The sequence below is a fragment of the Pogona vitticeps genome, chromosome 3 (genome assembly GCF_051106095.1).
Source record: "Pogona vitticeps strain Pit_001003342236 chromosome 3, PviZW2.1, whole genome shotgun sequence".
Lineage (NCBI taxonomy): Eukaryota > Metazoa > Chordata > Lepidosauria > Squamata > Agamidae > Pogona > Pogona vitticeps.
In genome coordinates, this window is record NC_135785.1 from 196367829 (window position 1) to 196395217 (window position 27389).

General features: G+C 39.4%; 1 protein-coding gene across 16 annotated transcripts in view; it reads right to left on the reverse strand.

The window, feature by feature from the left end:
* Nucleotides 1–26940, reverse strand: part of CASK (calcium/calmodulin dependent serine protein kinase) — a 233893-nt gene extending 206953 nt beyond the window's left edge. For all 16 annotated transcript variants that reach the window (XM_072994219.2, XM_072994217.2, XM_072994211.2 and 13 more), the window contains exon 1: nucleotides 26741–26940. In XM_072994219.2, the coding sequence (XP_072850320.1) occupies nucleotides 26741–26799 (59 nt within the window). In that variant the 5' untranslated portion in view covers nucleotides 26800–26940. The remainder of the gene's footprint in view (nucleotides 1–26740) is intronic.
* Between the last annotated feature and the right edge of the window lie 449 nt (nucleotides 26941–27389).

The window sequence follows — 27389 nt, forward strand, 5'->3', positions numbered from 1 at the left end:
GACTCCCTGGAAAAGCCCCTGATGTTGGGCAAGTGTGAAGGCAGGAGGAGAAGGGGGCGACCAAGGACGAGATGGTTGGACAGTGTCATCAAAGCTACCAACATGAATGTGATCCAATTTCGGGAGGCAGTGGAGGACAGGAGGGCCTGGCGTGCTCTGGTCCATGGGGTCACGAAGAGTCAGACACGACTAAACAACGACCAGCAAATGTGTAAATCAGTCTCAAAGGAAAAGTCCGAAAGGCAGGACAAAACCAAAGCTTTTACAGCTATTTTTAAAATACAAGCAGCAATGAATAATTATTCAGTTCCAGAGGGAGTCATTTCACAACCTTGGGCCATGGCTATAACGCCTTGCATCTGAAGCAGAAGATCGTCTTATTGGATGACTGAAGGCAACTGAAGGAGGGCCTGGTTTGATGAATTAAAATGACAGCAAGAAAAGTACGTGGACTACTGACAGCGTGGTGCTTTACCAAATAATGAAAGTGCCCTAAACTGAGCCAAATGAAATTAGCAAATAAACAAGTTATTCCTCTATGTAGGTAGTCATATTTTCTGACACTGCACATGAGAGATTACAGCATTTTGCTTTGCTAAAAGTATTAGATAATTTTATATAGCAACCCCACCTTACAACAGTCAAGGACCAAACTTGCAAAAGCTGAGCTACATCCTCCGAAACAAAGCAGATCCTATGCCTCAGACATACAGTAACTGACAAAGAGGTGCTACAGACTCTCCAGTAACCTGCTGATCAAAAATAGTTACCTTTTCTTTCTTTAACATTTTTGTTTTGTGACTATGCTATAGTTATAATAATTTACATACAATAAAATTCTTACAAATATAGCACAGTACTGTGTTATACCTAGTTGTTCAAGTGGGCCCATACAACTAAATTCTACAGTGTGAAATACTTCATATGAATAGCAAACACTTTGAAGGTATCATACTCAATTTCATCTTGGGCCGCATTGGTATTATGGTTGCCCTCAAAGGGCTGGTTGTATCTGTAAGACTATATAAATGTACTGTATCTACTCTTTATGATATTAAATATAATCCTCTTCATTAGATTATTACTGCTTTTGGTAATACCATAGGTAATAACTAGCTCTAAAAGTAAAAGTCTATGATCAAAGTCTAGAAATAATGTCAATAAGATATTCAAGCATACAAATACTGTACAATATATTGAAAAGCGAGTTTTAGTAAAACCCGTTGATGCCCGCTCCACAGCCCCACCCCACTTCCCTATGGAAGTCTTCAGCCTTTCCCCCATGCTCACCACAGCCCTCATTATCACTTGGCTCCTCACTTGCTTCCGAAGCCGATACAGGAGAGGAGGCGAAGATGGCCACTGCTAGGCGATGCCATCAAACAATCCTCGCTAGGAGCCATAAGAACAGGAATGGGCAATAGCGAGGACTACATTTCCCAAGGTGCTGTATGCTACCCAAGTGGCTGCACTTTCTGAATCTTTGCTGCTTGGAATGCTGGGATTAGAAGTTCTGCAGGGCGGATTCCAGCATCTTTGCGGAGCATTATGGGTGACCAAGCGTCTGCATACTGTCTGCTGCAAAGGAGCAGGCAACACTGCAACATGCCACATGAAACAGCCGGCGGGCTGGATTCGGCCTGTAGGCCTTGAGTTTGACAGATGTGCTTTGAAGGGTTCTTCAAAGCCAGTGTGCGGGCTTTGAACTAGAAACAGGATTCCATAATGTTGTCTTGCCTCCTCTTCTGAACCTCAGGAAACGAGGTCCTCCAGTATTTGGTTAATGGAATGAACTTGGGATTTCCCTACAAATCTGAACCTGAAAAGAAGATTCCAACTAATATCTGGACATCAATTGGTTATGGCTGCATACCAGCTGGAGTTTCCAAAGCACTTTTATAGGCAGTTCTATATAAGGCGAATTACAATTATCTACAAGTTGACAGATAATTGTGAAATACTGAAAGTTTTCCCCCTCCCATTTACCTACAAAATTGCTGCTAGGTTATCTGCAAGCCAGTGGAGTCATGATGATGGAATCATAGGTACAAGAATCTTTATAGTCATGCAGTGGAGTGCAAACTATGTTTTCATATCCGAATCTGGACACATCAGTTGTCAGTGCTAATATAAAGTGGTCAAAATCCTGTTCAGCAGAGTCCCCCTGCCTGCACAACTGGAATGACATGATTGGCTGTGGGAGACTGCTGGTGATTAAAAGCTTCCTTTTGCAATCTCAGAGTGCACATGACTTCACTGTTGTGTTTCAGCTGTGCATGACAGGAATTCAGGTTGAGTTGTTACTCATTTATTATTAAAAGTTCTAATTTCTTTTTTAAATGGTACCTCGCTAGACGACAACCTCGCAAAATGACAAATCCGCACGACGATGAGGTTTTGCGATCGCCATCGCGATTCACAAAACAGTGATTCCAATGGGTGATTTTTTGCTGGACGATGTTTGGGTCCCTGCTTCGCAAACCGAGTTTCGCAAAACGACGATTTTGCCACCGATCGGCGCTTCACAAAACAGGTGTTTTTGGGACTGATGCTTTGCAGGGCTGCCATTTTAACAGATGATTGGCGCTTCACAAAATGGCTTTCCTATGGCCAATCTTCGCAAAATGACAATTTTTCCCTATTGGAACACATTAAATGGGTTTCAATGCATTCCAATGGGGAAACGGTTTTCGCAAGACAATGTTTTCGCTAAACAGCGATTTCTATGGAACGGATTATCGTCGTCATGCGGAGCATCACTGTATACTATTTTGCCACTGGCATCACATCTTCCCTGCAGCTGATGCGCTACATTTTGAAAACACCATGTATTTTACCCTATTTATCATATGCATTGTTTTTAAAATTGTAAAGGTTATCACAGATTTGAATTAGTTCTTCCGTTATCTTGCATATAACTTTTACCCAAGTTAAATTTAATTATTATCTTTTCCCATTCTGTACAAAACAGCACCTCAGCCTTATTTACCAGCATACTTATTATTTCATAGCAAGCGTGATAAGGATTTTACGGTAGAAACTAATTTTACAAACAAACAAAAAAAGAGGATGGATGTGATTAACAATACTGACATATACTGACTCACAAACAGGATTCTTCAAATTACACCTGAACTTAGTATCTAAAAATTGATTCAAAAATTGTAGGCCACAAGTATACATTAAATGCCCTTCTATGCAGAAACGGAATCTTTCCATTCATATGCATAAAACTGAGAACCCATCTCTCCCATGAATGAAAGAGAAGATTTAAAAGTGCAGACAGCACTGCTACCATAACACTTGAGATCTTGCAGGTCTGTTCCTGAAAACTGCCCCACTTCCCTTGCCAGCAACATCACAGTTTGTTTCAAAAAGATGTATGAAAAACCTAGAGAACAGATTCCCGTATCCAGCCTAGAAAAGATTTTTAACTGCCCCTGCATCAGTTTCTGTTCAAAAACTCAGTAATTTTGTTGTTGAATACTCATTTGCAATCACTGCAAGTCTTTCTTTCTTCAGGTGTGAATGGCAGTGGGTATGTAGATAAAAAGATAAGCAATTTACAAGCGGGGTGGGGCTAGGAAACTGAGAAAGACTGCAAAGGTAAAGAGGCTGAGGGAAGTAAAAGGGAGATCTGAAATTGCCTTGTGCTTTTTCCCATCTAGTCAACCAATTTACAAACTAAACACTTCTAAAGTTCTTTAAAAATCTACTTGCAACTACAGTGGTGCCTCAACTTATGAACGCCCCTACCTACAAACATTTTGACTTACAAACAGCTCCGCTTGTAAAATTTTGCTTCAACTTGCGACCGGAGCTTCGACGTAAGGACAGAAAAAGGCAGGGGGAAAGGGCAGAAAATTCAAACTGTTAGCGGCGAAGAGGCTGCTTCTTTGTAGCTCTTTTGCCACAACATTTAAAGCAGGGGATCAGGGAACTTTTTTATTCCAGGGGCACAGGAGGAGGAAGGAGAGGCAGGGACGGCTCCGGATCGCCGCCGGGAGCGGGGAAGCTGGTGCGCTCCCTGCCCATCCTTGGTGTGGGTCTATTCACAAGTAAGGCCCACCGAAGGTCCTGGGCTGGGCTGGGGCGCATGGGTCTCCTCCGTGGATGGGGCATGTGGCGGTGGCACAGGAGGAGGAAGGAGAAGCCAGGTGGCTCCAGTTTGTCACCGGGCACGGGAAGCCCATCCCTGATGTGGGTCTACTCATGAGTAAGGCCCACCAAAGGCACGCTTCTACTCACAAGTAAGGGCCCCTCCGCCATGGCCACCCCACCTCCTTAGCTGCCCTACGACAACACAGGCCAGGGCCTGTCGCCGGCCTCCAGATGCCAGGGACTGAGTGCCATGGGAGGAGGCTTCGGTCTTCCTAGTGAGGTGCTGCTTTTTGCTTTTTAAAACTTCTGGGTGGGTTTTGCAGGGTGGGTTTCGGCTGTGGGTTTCTGTGCTGTGTTGTTTGTTTTTGGTGATTTTTTTTTTTTTTGTAGTCCCAGTGTGGGGATCGCTCGATGTTTATTTTTGGGTTTTTGTTTATTTGTTTTTTGCAGCCTTCAGGGGTTGCTCTGTTTATTTTTGGTCATTGTTTTTTTAAAGCCACACCGCCTTCCGATGGGGCTTTCTGTGTGCTTTATTTTGGGGGGTTTGGGTGTTTGTTTTTTTTTGAAATGCTGGAACAGATTAATCCCATTTGTAAACCCTTTGTAAACCAAGTTTGACTTTGTTCTGACTTTTTTGCCCATAGCAACACATTAATTAGATTTAAATGCATTTCTATGGGAAAACGCGTTTCACAAGACGAATTTTTCGCAAGACAACATTAGCTGTGGAATGAATTAAATTTGCCTTGCAAGGCACCACTGTATGAGCATTTCGACCTACAAACACCATTCCGGAACGGATTACGTTCGTAAGTCGTAGCACCACTGTAGATGTAATGCTACACAAAGGTGGTGAACCTTTTGTACTTGAGATGTTTTGGGCTTCAACTCCAAGAATCCCCAGACTGTATTGCCAATGGTAAAGGACTGCTAGAGTTGTACTCCAAACCATCTGGAATGCTGAAGATTTACAATCCCTCCACTAGGAGCTTGTTGAATGGATTATATTTGGAAGAAACATGTACAGTATATTTTAGGTAATGGAGGCTGAGGCTGCAGAAGTGGAGAAAAGTGAATGGGGGAAGAAATCAGAGACAGGAGAGGAGACTTGTGCATGTGTGAAGTGAAAATCTAAGACATAATACTGAAAATACTGAACAGCACCAGAGAGAAAGTGAAAATGTTACTGCTACCTACTCATCTACCCCACCAACTTATGTCTCCAAAAATCTCAGAAAGGAGAGGGGGGAAAGAGCAAACACTTGCTAATATTATTTAGAATCAAAGAACATACTATTCTTCAGTGTATACAACATGCATTTTTTGAGACACAGGCCTTAACATATTAGGTGTTGTTACCAGTTGTGATAGACTTATGTTGTAATTCATACATACTTGCCCAGAATTTCATTTTCACATCCTGGAGAAATAATTAGTGTACCACCACACCTGTTACAATGCCGAGTTTTTCATCTGCTGTCTCTATGGCTTCAAGAGCACTGCAAATGTAAACGAGTTATGCTACTGCCCCATTTGAAGCACAGACAGATGATGCAAAATCACATCAACTGACACGTTGCTGGGACTCCCTTAAGCAGTTTTATTAGCTACCAAAGCTTTCCTTGGCAAAAATGCCTGATCCTGGTACAACATATACCCATTTCAGACGTGCATGGACAGAGGAGAAGTACATACCACATGATAACTAGAAAACCAGTTGCACAATCAGTTGTCGAACTATTCTTTTGCAACAACATGTAGTTTTATTCAACACTCCTGAAGCTGCATGAAAAATGGTCTGATATGCACAGCAATAAGCCATACACAATTCTGTAACAACTAAGCTAATGAAAATAACTTTGAATTTGTCTTTGAAGGAGATAATGATGACAATGAATGTTTTGCACTTCAGATGTTTTGGACTTCAGCTCCAAGAATCCCTAGACTGTATTGCCAATGATAAAGGACTGTAGGAGTTATCTGTTTAGTTTTTTGGTGGATTTATGAAGATATGAGAGCAACTTATTGACACATAATGAAAAATATTGTTCCACTATGGGGCTCTCTTTCATTTCTGATTCATTTCTTATAAAAACACTGCATTTCTCAAGTTGCTTGTCACATTGTTTTTACATTTAAGCATTACATATTTTTGGTATTTTCCCCCTGACAACGAAGATATTTTTGTATGTGTAAGTAAATTATTACTAAAAGTCATTATGACTAATGATTCCACTAGGATCATAGGCTACAGGCAATAGCACTTAAATTTAATTCCTCAGGTTGATACCAACTCCTCTGTTTAAAGATGCATTATCTGGAAAGAAATGCTGACAAATGCAAACAGTAAGGAACGTTAGTGCAAAAGAGATATAATTTATCATTACTCAGAGTCAATTAGTAGACTAATTGAAGAAAACTGCTGTAAAAATGCAGAAGACTTCCTACCCCTTACCCTCTATGAATGATTTTATATGCAATTACAATCTAAAAACAAGTGTTTTTCACCCAATGGGATTGCTTTTAATTGGGACTAGGAATAGGGTACTGATGAATGAGTTGTACCTTGAATGCTGGTAACCAATTCATATGGTATAGCACTGGTAAGTGCTCTTTGGACCTCAAGAAACCTACCTGTAATGTTATGCAGAAGACCTAGCTCCAAGAGCAGGGATAGCCAATAATGGCCTACAGATTGCATGCCCTACATCCCAAGATTGTTTTTGCAGCTCTCAACAGTCCACCACCCATTACTAAGAGATATGAGAGAGTGAAAAACTTCAAATTCTCCTGCTGGAAGCTTCCATGGAAGCTGTGGTTCTGTTATAAAAAAGGATATAGGACCCTCTTAATTCAGGGAAATCCTCCTAAATAAAATCAAAATAAAATATGGAAATGGAATTCTGGAAATGAGAACCTGATCTTTTTTGTCATTTCAGGAGGCTGGAGAGAATCTCTGGGTAGGTTTTACATGTGGAAAATTAGCCACTGGAACCTTCAAATCATCCATTCTATGGCTATGCCATTCAATATGTTGCTGTACATATACTTGGGCTTTAGTACTGTGCTGACAAAACTTATTAGAACAGGTTATCAGTAACACTGGATATTCAAGCTGAATCAAACTCTAGATAGCATATCACAGCAGAAGAAAAATTAACCTATGACAGCTTGGGAGCTGAATTGGGGGAGATTACAACAGAATCTGGTGCTATAACAAGACAACCAAATTAGACAAGGTCTTATGGAATCAACAAACATGTCCAAATCTGTTTTATGTTTCAGTTGAAAAACTACTTTTTCAACAAAATGGTTAAACAGCCATTTCACAGCAACCTGCAACGTGCAAATGGGGCTAGGGACGCAAATCCCTAAGCTTGACCATCCCTGCCAAAAAAAGACACCTTTATTAGGCATCAGTGATCTAGTCTATATAATTTTATTATACAGCACAGATCTGCTTGAGGCACAGACAAAGAATGACTATCTCACACTGGAAGGACGCTGTATAGCTGAATTTATAGGAATTGGTTTAATTACTGAATCCTAAGAGAACCAGTTTCAGGACTGGACCTACGAATTCAGTTTTAAAAGCTAGTAATACAAAGATACAACAAGCCTTGTTCAGGTTTTACTCTCAATGTTCTAGCCCTACTTTCCTCCACCGTCACCACACAAGCAAGAAGCTAGGAAAATCTGGCTTGTTGTTCACATGAAGAGTGGAATCTCTTCTCCTCATACTTACCAATAATTGCATGAAGAAACTGGAGGGGGTGGAGACTAGGTGCTCATTTCTAAGCACAGTGAGAGAAAAATGAATTATGTAATCCATGACTAGAGCTACAAAGCCCTTCATATCTGGCAAATGCCAGTCTGAAATTTTGCAACAATAACTGTTTTATAACATTGAAACAATGCAAAAATTAATCTAATGCCAGCAGATCAATTCTAGAGAAAAAGAAACACATTGTAGTACACCAATGACAGCTGACTCTATTCACCTTCCTTTAACAATAACCATATCACAATAAACCCTTGAAACCTGGTTATCATCTTCTTCCACCCAGATCTACCCGAATCACCCGTCACCGCCAGCAGGGACGGCTGAGGGGTCTGACGCCGAGAGAGGCTAGGAAGGAAAAAACTAGAAACCGGGCCTTCTCGGCGGTGGCCCCTCAGCTATGGAACGCCCTTCCTACAGAAATTTGGCTTGCACCCTCACTGGGTGTTTTTAAAAGACAGTTAAAACTTGGTTATTTAAGCAGGCCTTCCCTCCAGTCAGGTAAGTCTTTTATTTTTTTTTCCCATTTATCCTATTGGCAATTCTTTCCTAAATTAATTGTATTAACTAATATACCAATTGTATTTTTATGATTATCTATATTTTATATTGTCTTATTTTATGCTGTAAGCTGCCCCGAGTAGACCTGGTCTAGAGGGGTGGGATATAAATAAATAAATAAATAAATAAATAAATAAATAAATAAATAAATAAATAAATAAATAAATAAATAAATAAATAAATAAATAAATAATATTTGCACAATTCTCCAAATCCAGTATTTTATTTATAACTTATGGCAATATTGTCTGACAATTCTTGAAGCTACACTCCCAACCTTAAACACAGGATATGCTTGTATACTTCCATAAAGGCTCAAACCAAAGAGAAAACTGAATGCTGTTCCAGGACAAATCACATCAGGATTTAATATTATAATTTGTTTGAATAAGAAACAAAATCCTAGAATATACACAAACACCTTACTACTAGAACTGCAGTCTATATTACACTGTTATTTGTATACTGTACTACAACCCACTTTTCTCTCATCATTTTTCTTGGCCATAGACAAATTCTAGACCCCCCCCCTCCAAAATAAACAAGAATTCATTTACTGACATTCTTCTAAATCAAAGAATGGCAGCTGAAAGCAGTAATTCAAAAGAGACATTAGGAGAAATGCATTTAAAAATGAGAGCATTTCTTCATACTGGGGGAAGAAGGTTTTGTCAGATTTACAGACTGATATACAGTTAGTCCAACATTAACTGACAGTTGGTTGTTGTAGGTTTTCCGGGCTGTTTGGTCATGTTCTGAACACGGCCAAACAGCCCGAAAAACCTAGAACAACCATCGGATCCCACCTGTGAACGCCTTCGAGAATACATTAACTGACAGCTTTAAAAATCAACAAAACTAAAACTGAAAAATTGGGGTTGTGTTTAGGACTGTGTATCCATGGTTTGGGTTCAGGCATGTTTTCAGTTGTAGGGTTGAAAACAGCCCACCCAGATTTGTTTTGCTCCATTATGTACTGGAGGTTTGTTCTTCTGCATTTTTAAACTTCAGTTCCCATACTTCTCCAAGAATTCCTAGAATTGTAGCCCATAAGTGAACATCAACACACCTGTAGGTCCCCTCCCCCTGCCAGTAATGACTTTCCTCCAGACCTCGTTTCCTGAGGCTGATATATTTATCTATTTAAATTAAGCCACCACAGTACTTCCTGCAAGGTATAGTCTTGGTGCTCATTAGACTGTTCCTCCCAAAGAACTAAACTGAGCATTTAGTTTTTTAAAAAATGGTATCTTCTGCTTCTGTTGCAGGGAATTGTTTATTTTATTTAAAAACAAAGACATCTGGGTAACTGCTGGATTTTATATTTTCAAAAATGGGCAATCAGATGTTTTTCACTTATCTGTCCCAACACTCTGAGGTGTAATTTGAAAACAGCATAGCACCCAGTGGGAGACTTAACTGGATTAAAATAACAACCACATGACTTCTTAAAGGCTAGCAAGTTCATTATAATATAATATTTTGTGGGCTACAGCTTATGCTATAATTAGAGATGTGCAATTAGTGTTTTTTGGGGAGTTGTAGTCAAATAGTATAAGTCTGCACAGTTCTGTCTATAAAAAATGAATAATAAGGTCCCAGATGATTTTTTCTGTATCTTGCTGCAATAGACATCCCTCTGCTGACTGGATTAGGTTCTATCTCCTCCTACACTCCACTGTAAAACCGACTAAATGCTGACCTCGTGGCTTCAACATCAAGGCAATTCCCTCCACACCCACTCTCCTTCCTATTTGTTTAACTAATCTAAGGAGGAGGTCTCAAGAACCATGAAAGATTCTGGCTGATCCTAGTAACAATAAGAGTACTATTACTGCTAGCTAGACTGTGGATTTCTTAGGAACCAGCATCTTGTTTTTTTTGTCACAAGACTGAAAAGTCCTGCAACTGTGAAACTGAAGTTGTCAGAATTTGCTTGTCAGTCCGAAGAGTCAAATAGCATCATATTGACATTCAATATCAGTACTGAAGTTGAAATCTAAATGTATTGGTCATTTATCTGCTCTTTCTGTATCTTACAAGAAGTTAGTCACAATATCTAAAAGACATTTCTAATCAGAAGTTCAATACCTTCTGCACCTCCTCTATAAATACAGAACTTCTCTAAAGTTATATCAGCCCACCCACCCTTCAATACCCCAGTATAAGCAGCAGACCATTGAAATGTGTTAATACATTAAGACTTAATTTTGCATTAAATAAGGAAATAAGCCAACTTATGAATTTAGACAGTAATACTTAAATAACCATTTAATGTTACTTTCAAAATGTTGTTTTCTCAAGACTAGATGTGTTCCTCCTGTTTAAAGTGAAAATAATTATTTTAATGTCAACATTAAAAATTAATATGTTACTCCAGGTTTCACACCAAAGCATCTGATCTGATAGATATAATTGGCCTTAGGCTAATTGATTATCCCAGTAATTTCTTCTTTGTATGAAAGTGTTGTTTCACATTTTATTTTACAACGGGTGCCTCACACAACAATGAATTCACACAACGATGCCTTTTTCTGTTAAATTTGCCGCCTCACACAGCGATGTTTCCTATGGGGGATTTTCACACAACGATGTCTCTTTTTCGTTCCTGTAAAAGTGTCTTACAATGTTTGGAAGCCGCTTTAAATGGTTGCAATGGTTAGCCCACCTCCTGAAACCTACGCAAACTGATTTTGGTGTTGTTCTGACACTTCGTTAATTTATGGTAATTTTTTGTTTTTCCCCCTCATTGAAATGCATGGAGTTCAATGAGGGGGGAAAACAAAAAATTACCATAAATTAACGAAGTGTCAGAACAACACCAAAATCAGTTTGCATAGGTTTCAGGAGGTGGGCTAACCATTGCAACCATTTAAAACGGCTTCCAAACATTGTAAGACACTTTTACAGGAGCGAAAAAGGACTTCGCAAAGCCACTGAAATGTATTGAGTCGGCTTCAATACATTCCAAAGGAGGAAACATTGTTTCACACAGCGATGTTTCCTATGGGGATTTTCACTCAGACATGGCAATCCGTTCCAATTGGAACGGATTAACCGGTTTTCAATGCATTCCTATGGGAAATGGTGTTTCACAGAACGATGTTTCACACAACATTGATTTTTTTGGAACCAATTAACATCGTTGTGTGAGGCACCACTGTATTTCAACTATACAATTACTTGAGACTTTTTCACAAAAAAAGATGCCCAAGAAAGCCTTAAATGGCTTGGGTCCAAGCTATCTAATAAAACCTTATCTTCTTTTATGAGACTGCCCAGGTGTTAAGATAATCAGGGCAGGTCTTTCTCTTGGTCCAAGCATCCCTCACAAGTGTGCTTGATGGAGACATGGGAGAGGCCCTTTTCTGTTACTGCTTCCAGACACGAACTCCCTGCCACAGGGTTATGTGCTTCTGCAAGCAGGCAAAGACATTTCTTGTCAGGCAAGTTTTTCCTTAGTGACAGTCTAGGAGACAATAAACAGGATGGTTTACATTTTGTTGCTTCTAAATGTATTTTTTGTAATGCTTTTAGCTACCATTTTAATATCTTATTAATTCTTATTTAATATTAGAATATTTTACTGTTTTTAGCTTTTAATACTGTGATTTTAACAATGTAATCCACACTACATCCTTTTTTAGGAGAAAGTCAGGGTAAATAAATAAAGCAAAGAAGCAACATGATAAATGAGGCTGATTATAATGATAGAATGTTTGGGGTCCCCTAAAGCCTGCTACTGCCTTCCCATTGTGTACAGGTACTGTTGGCATGCAGAAAACCGAGAAAACAATTACGGTAATACACAGTATTACAGACTTCTACTAAGACTTGCACTGTGGAGTTCTTCTGTTTAGGTTTCTAGCTGCTCCATTCTTCAGCCAGCCAGCTTTTCACATTTTCTCAGAAGGCTCAGCCTTCACTGGATTCTACCTATCACTTAGGTTTTTCTCCTCAAGTCTTCTGACTGGCCGGTGCTTATGCAAACCATGGGTTTATACAGACTCTTGCTAACACTGTCCAGTTTCTGTTTGGATAGTGTTATTTTGGATACAAATACATAAGTACTTGGTTAATATTTTTGAACATCTGCAGTTACTGGTAACACTTTCCGTATTACAAACAATACAGTGGTGCCTTGCATTGTGACGTTAATTCGTTCCAGTGAAATCGCTGTTGAATGAAAACATCTCAATGCGAAAATAAAAAGCCCATAGAAACGCATTAAAACGCGATTAATGCATTCCTATGGGCTTAAAACTCACCATTCAGTGAAGATCCTCCATAGCGCCGCCATTTCCACTGCCTCTAAAGCAAGGAATCTGTCCCAGAAAACACCAGGCGGTCATGTTTTTTCCCCAGCGGCCATTTTGAAACCGCCAATCAGCTGTGCAAAAAGGGTTGCTTTGCGATGATCGCAGGGAACCGATCATCGCAAAGCGAAAATACCCCATAGGGAACATCGCAAAGCGATCGCTTTTGTGATAGCAAAAACAGCGTTGCTAAGCGATTTCGTCACTAAACGGTGCGATCGCTAAGCGAGGCACCAATGTATTAGCAGATATTACTGAGAAGTCTTGGTATCATATGGTACTGCAAAAGACTGGATTCTGATTAAGGAATATCAATAACCGGAAACAAGTATTATAATATTTCTTCATTATCAACAATGACTGTAATATAGTCTGTAAAAAATTATACCAAGAGCTACTCAAGTCAATGGGATTTATGTACAAATTAACTATAGCAATCCTATGACCATTAATCTTTGAAAACATATTCTTGTCAGATAAGATTCTCAACAGAGGCATTAACAAGGGGTCAAACTCTAACTCATTCTCAGTCCAATTTTCCTACATGTCTCATATACCAAATATGGAAGCAAAAAACTGGCAGTTTAATTTCCATATAATCAGCATTTCTGTCCTGTCCAATTAGAATGTTGGACTTTTTTTCATTCCCACATGGTAAATCATGGTTGTTTCAACCATTCTTTTCCAAATACAGGCAATTCTGACTAAAGGATGTTGCATTTCTTTTACAAATATATTCAAGAATATGTGTGCAGTTTAAAAATAAATAATCTGAAAAACAAAAAGATAAGAGAATCTAAAAGCTTGCAGTTTCCTCTGTATGACAGGAAACCAATGATACATCGATACTTTTAGCAACCATGTTGCAGACCACAAACCAGATAAATTTGAAAAGAAATAAACAAACCAGATTAATGCAAATGTCCTTTCAATTTCCAATCCCCTATCAAATTTCCTTCAACATTTGAATTACTCATCAATTATACCTATAATTTTTCAAAAAGTGCAAGCAAATAATAGCCACAGTGTCACATTAGACTAAATATCTAACTTGCCATTGTGTTTTCCTCAGTGGCAGGTCACATTATTTCAGGGGGTAAAATATTTATTAATTTAATTAATTTGTATATTGCCCCATTAGTGCAAAGCACGGTTCCAGGTAGTTTTGCCGTGTTTCCCTGAAAACAAGACAGGATCTCATATTAATTTTTGCTCCAAAAAACGCATTAGGGCTTATTTTCATGGGATGTTTTATTTTTTTCATGTACATACAACAATCTACATTTATTCAAATAAAGTCATGTTATTTTCTTCTGGTTGCTGCACAATGGTGGAGGGTGGGATTTCACTTAACTGGGGCTTATTTTTGGGGTAGGACTTAAATTACAAGCATCGTGAAAAATCATACTAGGGCTTATTTTCGGGTTAGGTCTTATTTTCAGGGAAACGGTACAACATCATGAATAAAACATGACAAAAACAATAAGGTAATAAATAAAACTGATCAGATAAATAAAACAAAACACTACAAAAGGCATAACACCCAAACAGAAGGCAAAGGCATAGTATTAAGGAAGGGTTGCATTAAAAGGCCTCTCTGAAAAGCAACATTTTCAGAAGTCTTCTAAACATTGGGAGGGTGGGTGCAGCATGGATTATATTATAACTTTAACTTTACATTTTCATTTCAGCCCTGCTTCAAAGAGGTCCTTCCATGAGTAAAGGTGCCACTACTAAAAACAGCAGGTGCTACTACTAAAAACTGAAGAGAAATTAAAGCCAGTATCCTTTATTCTTTGTCCCTCTGCAGAGAATTGCCTAACCATCCACAATAGATTTTGGGGGATTAGAACACGCTGCATGACTGCACAATGATTCCAGAAGAAGGGAATGATAAACCACTTATGAGAATTCACTTGACAGCACATAATTAAATTCTCCCATAATTTGGAGGGAACTACCCCTAGGGCAAAACATGGGAGTGAGAGCCCTCAAACCAGCAGAGGGTAGAGCAGCCCTATTACTTCCTTGTTGTTCCTGAGTCATTTCTTGAAACTGTTAGAAAGGTACCTTACTGCAGTGGTTCTTAACCTTGGGTTACTCAGGTGTTTTTGGACTGCAACTCCCAGAAGCCTTCACCGCCAGCTGTGCTGGCTGGGATTTCTGGGAGTTGAGGTTCAAAAACACCTGAGTAACCCAAGGTTAAGAACCACTGCCTTACTGCACTGTAGGAGTTGCAGGATTTCCTGTGACTTTAAAAGATGCAAGGGGGAATGAGTTCCATCAGAGGCTGCCTCCGTACACCTGGGGTCTTACTGAATTATTCAGTTGGGAGTTTGTTAATTCTGAAAATCCTACCCCTAAGAACACCATCAAAAACTGTCTTCCACCTTGTCATGAGCAGATAGAGGAACCACTCTTTCTCTGAGCAAGATACTGCTCACGGGAGATTTAGACACAATTTATGGTACCCCTTACACACCATTTATTCTCATAACTAGGGGGAGGATTTCTATGATGTCATATTTTTTCCTACAATTTATGTTTGAGCATTTATGGGTGTATTTGAACATAAGTAATGTTATGAGAAAGGCCAGATTATCATAAACATGTTGAACTTGCTTATGGGTTTAAATGTAGGTTGCAGAGATGTCATAGAAATGTTCCCCCTACTCACAACCCCACTTGATGGCTAAGGCTGTAAAGAACACTCCCCAAATCTTCATTTTCATTGATTTAAGTTGTCTCAATTCACTAAGACACAATTTGGAAGTTTGTGACAGATGACAGCAGGACAAGCTGAGTTATTTTTATTTGCCAAGATCTCCATAATTTATAAAACCTGTCTATACAAAACCAGTACGCTTCTACTGACAGCACCCCCTATCCTGAACAGTAAGTACTGTATAGAATGGCTCGATGGCTGTTCAAAATGATCCAAACAATCTCTTTTAAAATCCTTAAAAGCCCAGACTACAAAACTGTATTATGCACAATTCATCTTATTGCCAATTTTCCTTAGTTTGACAATGAGAGCCTCTGCTTATTGTAAACACTACATATATGCCCCATTCTCTCACAATGTAACGAGAATAATTTTGTGGTTCCTGTTTCTCATAAAGAAGAAAAACAGTGAGGATTCATATCCCTAATGGTGACTGGCCTGAGGTCATCTAGTAAGTTTTGTGGCTGAAACTGAATCAGATATCTTGGGTTAACATCCGTTTCCCTAGCCATACACCACACACAGGTTTAGGTAGGTCAGTCATTACCTGTTGCGGATCTGAAGCAATTCATATTCAGTAGCATAACTTTAAACAGGAGAAGCAAAGAAGGGGGGGGGGACAGAAACACTAGAAGAGGGGAGAAATACATTCTGTACTGAACTAACCACTACCATTTTCAATTAAACCCAACTAGGTAAAGGTAAACATTCCCCCTGACATTTAGTCAGTCGTGTCCAACTCTAGGGGGCGGTGCTCATTCCCGTTTCCAAGCTGTAGAGCCAGCATCTGTCTGAAGACAGTTTCCGTTGTCACGTGGCCAGCACGACTTATGCACAGAACGCTGTTACCTTCCCACTGAGGTGGTACCTATTTATCTACTCGCATTTACATGCTTTTGAACTGCTAGGTTGGCAAGGAGCTGGGACAAAGTGACAGGAGTTCACTCCATCGCGTGGATTCGATCTTACGACTGCTGGTCTTCTAACCCTGCAGCACAGAGGCTTCTGCAGTTTAACCCGCTGCGCCACCACATCCCTTCAAACCCAAATATGATAGGTAAATAACCATATGAATACCATCTCAGCAACTTTGCTGTAGAGTCTCTCTGTTTCAGGGCATTATAATGAAGCCATGGTATTTCAAGCAGAGCATGTCTCTGGAAAAATACACTTTGCCACAGTCATTCAGACTCTGGTAACTTCTAAGTTGGATTACTATAATGAGCTCTGTCCTTGGAAAACGTTTTCATAAAATTTAATTAATTCAAAACACCACTATCAGACTAGTAACTGGCACAAGCCAATAATCTCAATATTGTTAGGTTTTTTTCTTAATCTATTCATTTGCAGACCCGATAAAAGTAATGATTCTTACCTTTAAAGCCAAGAATAATTTGGAACATGGTTGCCTTAGGAATAACTTTCTCTAGTAACAATTAATTTAATCAGAGCAATGAGAGGTCCTGCTTCAGCAGGTTTCAGATTATATACAAATCCTCTCAGTTTTCCTGATAGATTATGATGTGAAATAGGAAGCTATTCCCAGGGAAGCTATTCTGACCTCATCACTGCTTCCTTTTTTTATTTTTTTGGCTTAGTGTAGAAAATACCCTTTCAGAATGTTTTGGGTGATGATGAAAACCAACTGCTGCTTGGAACTTCTTGTTATTACTGAGGTCTGTATCTTTTTGTGTGCATAAAACTTTTAAATTAACCAATGTGACCCTAATGGGAGAATAGTAATAGACTCAAGCAAAAATGAATTCCAATACTTTAAAAAAAACACCACCGTTTTATAATGCAAACTGTAATTATAAATAGTACCTTAAATACACAATAGAAAATTTGCAATATGCATGCTTAAAAACTTTCTCCAACATTTTAAACAAATTATGTTTTACTGGAAGACTGTCAATATAAAAAATATTAATTGTGATAAACCTTCTAAACCAGATATATAATTTTACTAACGAGATGTACGTCTAAAATCAAAATGGGATTTTGCAATTCAGTAAAAGTGGGAAATCAGGGCTACAGATTGAGACAGTCTGGAAAGCTATTGTTAAAATTTACTAGTGAGATTCTAACTGTAGCTGTCTACAATGTTCTGAGATACAAGTACATCACAAAAATGGCTAAAGCATATTAGGAAGGATGGTTCTACCCACTTTCAACATTTGTATCATATTGGCAGCTATAGCCCTACCAGCTTATGGCAATCACCCATCAATGCACTACGATATAGAATTCTGCTACATACTGACATACTGTACTGATGTACAGGTACCATTCTTTGCCTTTAGTTAGTTCTCAAAGGATTTCTAAACTTTCAGCATGATTATGCTGATGAAATTAAGACAATTCTCAACAAAATCTTTTTAGAAAAGTGCCTGCCAACTAGATCTTCCCAGAAACCACAAAAAAAGAAATTGAAATGACTAGTGGAAGTTCAAGCTACAGAAACAGGCACATCAACAAAATCTTGCATACATACAAACAAGAAAACCGCTGAGAAACATATAACTCAATCCAGAAATATATTTTAACCTTTTGCCCAACAAAAGCTGTAAATGATATACATGGGATCTGCAATGAAATGTTACAAAGTGAAATATTTCTATTCATTATTCCAGGCAGCCCACCTTACCTATGAATCTAGAAGTTGAGTCATGGCAACTGGACTTCTTTCTTATTACGTTGAAACTTTTCGCTACTCATCCAAGCAGCTTCTTCAGTCAGAAGCTGCTTGAATGAGTAGCGAAACGTTTCAACCTAACAAGAAAGAAGTCCAGTTGCCATGACTCAACTTCGAGATAACCACACCTGGATGATGGAGAATCTTCACAGATATATTTACCTAAGAAACTTAATTCCATGAAGGGAGTGGGATTTCCAATGTCCTACAGAAAGTAGATTGTAATCTACTAGTTTTTATTTGTTGATCTCTGAGTTTTTATAATAAACTTATCAGAGCCTTCAACTTCCAGAAGTTCAGCCCCAACACCTTAAAGGTCTAAAGAGTTTTAATTGGCTTCAGAAAATATTAGGTATACATGAGTAGAGGTAGTGGTACACAAGATCCACTGCATTTCTGCACCAGCCTGAAAGTCCAGCTGTGCAACACTGTCTTATCCCACAACCCTGTGATCTTTTGGAACAAACTATTACAAACAAGGAGTTGGTGATGATGCACAGAACAACAGGCTTTCATTTCAGTTTCAGAAAATACCTCACATAGTCTTAGATCCCAAGACAGAGATGCTGTCAGACTTCATTGATGGATTCTTAAAATTAAATCAAGAACATATTTAGCCAAAAACTTTCCTGCCTGTTTCTTCAATATAAGAATACATGTTAACAACTATTCTAACTCAGTTTGAATTTTTGTTCTTTGAAGGGAAAAAAACACTTCATACACAAAAGCCACAGCATCTCTTCTGAGCAAATACACCCTCTATTCTGAACTAGTTAAATATATGAAATAAAATCTCCCCAGACTGCTTTTATCTAAACAAGATGTTTTACTTTAAACATCAAGAAATGAATTAAAATTAAAGACCAAGTTATTTAAACACTGTATCAGTGTTTTAAGCTAAATTCTTCTGTTAAGAAGTAATTCAAGAAACAGCTATTCAACAGTAATTATAATATATATGGCTAGAATTCTATTGCAAAATATACTGCACATAACAGAAATTACATAAACTCTTTTTGCAGTGTTCTGGTCAGGTATTGTGCTCCTGGGTTAACAACCAACTGTAAGACCTAGTTATGACCAAGCATGGGACAGACAACCAGAATGACTTTACAAACAAATTATGCAATTCTTTTAATTGTAAAAACACAATAGATTACTAGCTCGCATATATGTATAAATCACAGAGGAAAACAAAACTATATATATTTTCAGGGCTTGAAAAATGCACTTGTCCACTCGCCTGTGACAAGTGAAAAATGCTGCTTGATGAGTCAGAGCTCCCTCCCTCCCTGCCTCCTTACCCTCCGCCCATCTCTATCTCTCTTTCTAATCCTGCAGTCCTCCCCTCCCTCTCCCATTGGAAAAGGAAAACTGCCCTCTTTTCGCGAGAAGAGAGTTCAAGCGGCACATAGAGATATCTGCAAGAGAATGTAGAGTAGTCCCAAGCTGAAGAATATGGAGATTCCTGCTCCCAATTTCAACCGAACGAGAAGGGAACTGTGGCTCCTTAAGAAGCTGAGCACTTTTGCTTTCAGTTTTATTTTTGCTGGAGACATTCAAAAGAAAGGCATTCAAAATACAAGCTTCATGACCCCATAGGCACGCAGGTAATAAAGCAACCCAAGTCTGAGGGTATAAATCAGTGATTCCCAATCCCAATAAATTGCAAGGCTATAGTCTGGTCATGCTGATTGGCGAAATTTTTGATTGACTGGTGAGACATTCTATAATTTTTCAAGCCCTGTATGTATTAGACTCTGAATTATTGATTCTGATTTATCACAAAAACCTTCCTGATCTCCACTAAACAAATTTAATAACACAAACATTATTAGCATGTCTAGCAATTAATATGGTTTCTATTAGCTTCTAAAGTACATGACCTATTCACATTACCAACAAATTAATACTAACTTCTAAATTGGTGGTCATTGAATACAAACAATAATAGCGGTACCCTTAAACACATTTGAATGCAAATTCCACTCGAATCATATTGTGAGAAACAGTCTATATCCAGACTTGGGAATATATTTATACCTTAGCATGCTTAAAGACTATATGTGGGACAGGAAGCAACAGTCAGAACTGGATATGGAACAATTGATTAGTTTAAAATTGGGAAAGGAGTACGACAAGGCTGTATATTGTCCCCCTGCTTATTTAACTTATACGCAGAATACATCATGCGGAAGGCTGGACTGGATGAATCCCAAGCCGGAATTAAGATTGCCGAAAGAAATATCAACAACCTCCGATATGCAGATATCACTCTGATGGCAGAAAGTGAGGAGGAATTAAAAAAGCTTGTAATGAGGGTGAAAGAGGAGAGTGCAAAAAACGACCTGAAACTCAACATCAAAAAAACTAAGATCATGGCCACTGGTCCCATCACCTCCTGGGAAATTGAAGGGGAAGATATGGAGGCAGTGACAGATTTTACTTTCTTGGGCTCCATGATCACAGCAGATGGAGACAGCAGCCACGAAACTAAAAGACGCCTGCTTCTTGGGAGGAAAGCAATGAGAAACCTAGACAGCATCTTAAAAAGCAGAGACATCACCTTGCCAACAAAAATCAGAATAGTCAAAGCTATGGTTTTTCCTGTAGTGATGTACGGAAGTGAGAGCTGGACCATAGAAAAAGATGACCACCGAAGAACTGATGCCTTTGAATTGTGGTGCTGGAGGAGGCTCTTGAGAGTCCCCTGGACTTCAAGGAGAACAAACCTATCCGTTCTAAAGGAAATCAACCTTGAGTGCTCACTGGAAGGACAGATCCTGAAGTTGAGGCTCCAGTACTTTGGCCATCTCATGAGAAGAGAAGACTCCTTGGAAAAGACCTTGATGTTGGGAAAGTGTGAAGGCAAGAGGAGAAGGGGACAACAGAGGATGAGATGGTTGGACAGTGTCATGGAAGCAACCAACATGAATTTGACATAACTCCAGGAGGCAGTGGAAGATAGGAGGGCCTGGTGTGCTCTGGTCCATGGGGTCACGAAGAGTCGGACACGACTAAACAATGACGACGATGCTTAAAGACTGCTGGCAGTGATTTTAGGATATTAAAGGTCCCCCCTTCCTAAGGCCCCTAAAGGCTTCCCCAGGTTGAAAGGGATATCTAGGAAGCACTGAATCATGAGGAAGGGAGGGATAGGGAACCTTAAATTTAAAATTATCATTGGTAACTGATGACATTGTTGGGGCTGTGTGGTCTACTCTCATTGGAACCTGCAATAGGATTTAGGCTGTTAATTTTTTATTACTTAATTGATTTCTAACTCACTATTTAGCCTGATATCCTTCACAAGGAGAACTACAATGTTTTTTTGAATTATACAGTAAATAATAATTCTACAAAAGCAATAATGTCTCAGATTAATCTTTAAAAACTAATTAAGACAGGTCTACCATACAACATCTTTCTTAAAAGCATAATACAGAAAATCAACCAACTGCAGACTGGAACAAGGGCCAGAAAAACAGAATTGTACACACCTCTTGGGGAAAATATTCCAAAGATCTGGGCTCATCAGAAAAAATGCCCATCTATGGCATTCCACAATCACCCCTTTCTCATTGGTGAACCAGTCAGCAGGACACTGGGTATTATATTAAAGCTCAAGCAAACCCACAGGACATCCTAAAGCCAATCTGTCCATTAAACCAAGTACAGAAATAGACAGCCAATGTAACTCATAGAAAACAGGTGTAATATGATCAGATATCTACAGATCCTACCAGCACAGCATTGTATTGTACACCAACTGTAGCTTCTAGTCAGATTTCAAGAGATGCCAAATGCAAACAACATTACAAGGGAAGATAGTGATGCCTGAGCATAACCAGAATATGTACTAATGAAGCAAAGCCATCCATCTTTAGACAAGGGCACAGCCAGTAAACCAGCTGTAGCAAGCAAAATGCTTCATTTCCCCAGTAAGTGTGAAATCACATGAATTCCCAAAGTGCTCTCTATGAACAGTGAAACCACAGTTTAAATCAACTATATACCTTCATCTATCTCTGCAGTCTTCTAGCTTTCCAAATATAAAAAACTATGAGGGATAATATGAAACTTTGAACCTCAGCATGCATGATTTGTCAGTGCATGGAGCAGAGGTTTCCTAGCACTACCTTCTGAACACTTCCCTTCAGTTAGAACCAGGCTACTACAATTCCAAGACAAGACAAAAAAGGATACCACAAACCAGACTGGAAAGAATACAATCAATGCTCTCCAAGATTACCTTGAGAGGATGGGGTTAATGGGCCATCATATATCCAGGATCCTAGTGCTTAAGAATGGCACACTGAAGGCCTTTCAAGGCCACAAAGCTAAATGGAAATTTAAATAAGTGATTTCACCATTGTTTATTTTAAAGAAGAAAAGATAATATCTTAGTGAAGTGTTTATTATTTCTCATACATATTAAAATCAGCTCTGGTTATTTCACAAGGCATAGCAGGCAAGGCTCTAACAAATACATGGTTGTGTTCTTGAATGGTTGGTTGAAACAACCTGGTTGGTTGGTTGAAGCAGCCTGTTCACATACTCAAAAATAGAGCAAAAGAAGAGGGAACAGATTTATCTTTTAAGCAATTAGGTGTGCAAAAGGGCTAATACACAGACTTTTCCCATGCAAAGAAAGTTGGGAGGGGAAGAAATCTGAAGTTTTCAAGAATGGATTGGACTTCCTCAGCCTCCTCATAATGACTAAAATGCTATAATCCTCTGAAAATATACAGTATGCTGAATACCTGGTTCAATAAAGGGAAATCTTTTAAAGACTCGATAAAATTGATGAAGGCTGCTGTGACTGTCTTCACCAAAGTAGAAAATGGTTGCCAGGTTGAATATTCCATTTGGGGAATACAAGGGAGAAAACTCAAAAATATTTTCTCTTTCAGATTGATCAAAATACTTTAAATCAATGATACACTCATTCAAAATGCTAAGAATTAGCAATATACCATTTGGAATTTAGAGACTACAATTCCCATAATTTTCCATTTTGAGAGTTCCATTCTCAGATACTTAGAAAAACCTGAATAGGGCTCACCTGGGTGAAAGGCCTAAACCTGAAAGCTTTGTGGCCTAGCTAGGCCTGGCTCCACTCAAGCTTACTGTTCAGAAAGGAAGCTCCCAGCCAGCACTGAACAGGAAGTTTGGCAGTAAAACTTTCTTCAAGGTGAGCCATCTTTAGGTATCCAGCTGTCAAACAGTATTCCCAGAATGGAAAATTATGGGATGTGTAATCCAAAAATCCCAACTGGCCAACTCCTATTAGGAATTTTATATTATGAAGGCTTGCACACTCTAAAGAACTAGAGTACAGTAATTCCGATAGAAGGTGTAAAAACACACAGCACTCAAACCCAACATTGATTTCTGCATATATGGTTTTCACCATGTTCCAGGGAAGAGCATAAAGACAGCCCCTCATAGTTTCTGGATTGCTATTTGCTTTATTCTAGTGACCTTTTCTGGTTTGATGAAACCAGTCACCATAGAAGCAAACTTATTTCTGTCAAAATAATACACTTTATTTTATTAGAAAATGTGCAGCTTTTTTTGATTCACTTTTTTCTGCTTCTCTGCTGGCAAAAACTAAAATGTATGTGCTTAGGTAGTAAGGGTGCACAGTTAGCATCTGTCTTTAGTACATGGCAGAGCCATAATTTGGGCTGCACAACACTTTCCTCTTATGGAAGTGTAAAACAGCAATTCAATTCTGGCCTGCATGTTGTCTCCCTGTCCCATTCTTTTTTAATGTTTGAAAAAAAACTTTTTAAATTCTTTCAAAATTTCTTAAAACTTTGTGTTTCTACTTAGACTACAAGGAACTACTTATGCATTTAATCTGTATTGTCTACTCTAATTAATATAACTGTCTTTGGTCACAGCCACAGATCCTTCCCATCATCTGCTAAGAGATGTCAATGAGTCCTATGCACACAGATCATGGGCTCTACTACTGCACTATGGTCCCTCCCCAAACCTGTTCACCTAGGAGTACTTAACCCTTTACTAGAACATTAAAAACTAAACAAAATGTTTATAAAATTATGAAAGCTGCAATTGAGGGAAGAATTGGCAAGAGTTGTTGTTCATCATAAGCAGAATAATCTTGTGTTATTCACATTCCACAAACATAGGGTAATTATTAATAATATCCATATTTAGTTAATTAACTTTCACTTGCCAAACTACTTTATGTAGTGTTGGATTTATTGGTTTATTAACTATTTTACTTAATTTTAAAACTTTATCTTTAAAGGCTAAACCCCGAGGAGACAACTTAAAATTCAGTTGGATGCAGTGACATCCTTCTTCCAATAGAAGTGATTCTTCTGGAACAGAGATTCCCAAACTTTGGGTCCCCAGATGTTCTTGGCATACAACTCCCAGAAATGTTGGCCAGCACAGCTAGAGGGAAAGGCTTCCGGGAGTTTTAGTCTAAAAACACCTGGGGACCCAATGTTGGGAACCACTATTAATCTGGAGGATGGAATTGTTCTTCCTGATTAAGGCCCTGCATATCCCACATCTGGTCTGCAGAGGACGGATTTGGGAGATGCTCCGAAAATATTTGGGAGATGTTCCAGAAAACATGTGGGATACATGTGGGGAAGAAGGAGAATGGAAACTTACATTGACTGTTACAGCAAAAAGTAAAATAAACAGATTAAAACATAGAACACTTATCAATTTTTTTAAAAAAAATAGACTATAATAATGTATAAAGTACATTAGAATGATCAAAGGGGTAGGCAAAGACCAGGTCACCTAATTTAAAATTTCATAGTAAGGCCAAAGAACAGCACTTCAGAAACTAATGCTGAAAATACCTATAGTAAGCACTGTATTTTCTCAAGTACAAAATATTGAGACTTCAATGTGACATCACTCATACAAAATGGGACTCTGAGATACATTATTACAATACAATTCAGTAATAGCTATGCATTTATAACAAAAGGATAGATGCAAGAAAGTATAATGTAAAGTTACCATGAAACGAATATGTATTTCAGAATTCTAAAAAGTGTTGTTTGAATTTCTTATTGATGCTTCTAACATTCTGACCAAATGACACCATACACTCTTTTTTCTTGCAGGCAAAGTAAATGACTATAGATGTAAGATGCTTGTAACACACACAATACAGTTAAAGTATGATAAGCCAAAAGTTTGGCAAAAGATAAAATGGCATCAAATGTGTCCAAGGCCTATATCCAATTTTCAGTCCCAAACTAAGCCGACTGAATGAAGCAATAGGATTTACATATGTATTGCCTTAACATTTGGCAAATGGTCCAATGGGACTACTTTAGCAGTTAGATTTAGGCCACATATTTTAAGTAGAAGGTAATTCTGACTTCATAACATACATCTTGAAGTAAACACAATGAAAAACATGTTAAGCAGTATTTTTTTCGTACAAAGTCTTACAGTAAGCAAATAATTTTCATATTCAATCTTAGCTATTAGAACTGAAAGAAAACCAAGGTATTTTTTACCCTTGCAAAAGGTGTAAAGCACCTGCACTTGACTCCAAACTGCAAAGTTCTCTGTTCTTGAAAAATAGTGTGTTTTCATTTCACAAGATTATTTATCAAGATTATTTAAAAAGAAAAAATGAGAAAGGTGATAGTTCAGAAAACTAATATCAATTATTTTGAAAGTTTTTTTAATTATCATGATCATTTTTTTTTCTAGTTTAGAATTATACCATTTATAAACAGAGAGAACTTGGGCTGCCATTTTCAAACTAGCTCATCCAACTAGACACTCCAAACAGACAGCAGTGTCAGTCTAGCAACGGTTGCAACTTGGTTTCATGTAAGCTTCAAATACTGATTTTTAAAGCAGTTGCATAATAAGCCTTAGAAGGCCAAAATCTCCTTTTACATTCATAGTGGGTGTGGAAAGATTTCAGAGAATCCGAGCACAACCTCAGTGTCACTTACATCGCCACTAAGGAGCTGGTTATTATGTAGCAGGAGGCACCTGGTGTCCACAGCAGAGAGATGTGAAAGGAAAACACCCCTCCCCAGCCCCTTTCTTCCTTGCCTACCTTCCTGGTGGGCAAGTGGTCCCACAGATTTGTGTCAGAACTGGGATAAGGAAAAACCGGGGGGACCATCCGGTTAAACAAATTTAATCATGGTGACTAGAGGTGGCGGCAGGAGGGAAGCACGACCCCATCAGGTGCCTTCTTCCAGGGTGTCAAAAGCGCTTAGGTGCCACGATGAATCCGCTTGTCATAGCACTCAGCCGTAACCTCATGGAGCCGATCCCTCTCTTTCTTTTCCTTGCCTCAGAGAAAGAGACAGGGGCCGCAGCATAAGCAGCAGTAGCTCAGGTGGGAACTGAGCCCAGCATCTCTCCCCCCCCCCTTTCCCTCCTTCCCTTTGGGGAGGAGGCTTTGCAGCCAACTGCTGCTGCTTTGCCCGCGGCCGCCTCCGTCTCTCCCCCCCCCCCCACACACACACCCTTACAACAACCCCGCATCCATTTGCCTCGCCTTCTTCCCCCGATCCACTTCCACTTACTTGCCGATCACCTCGCAGAGCTCATATACATCCTCGAACAGCACATCGTCGTCGGCCATGGTCCAGATGGGGGGGAATTAGCCACACAGGCGGCCGAGGCGAAGGGGGGAGAGCGGGCACGATCCCCTCCGCGCTCCCCACACAACGCGACGCCGCCGCCGCCGCCAGTCACCGCCACGTTAAATCCCAATCGCTTTACAACGAACGGCCCAAATCCGCCGCGAAGGGGTCAGTGGCCACGCCGCGAATCTCTCCCGGTGCTGCCGCCGCCGCCGCTCCTTATTTCTTTCTCCTGCGGGCCTCAGCCTCCCGCGTGTGTCTCTCTCCCACGGACACACACACACATACACACACAGATTCGTCCGTTGCTCTTGCCGCCGCCAGGTCCTCACCTTTCCCCACCCGCTCCCTCCACACACACACACACACACAGAGATACCCACAGACCCACACACACACAGTGCGGCTCCAGAGGCTAATCCCAGCAGGCGACGGCTATCCTGTTAAGCGGGGTGGAGCAGGGACCATGGAGGGGATGGAAACGGAGGATGAACCGGCGGAAGGCAGAGCCGCCTCATTCGCTCCCCTCCCCCACTTGTGCACACTCACACACCAAAGGGCCAGAACCAGAGAGAGAGAGCGGGAGTGC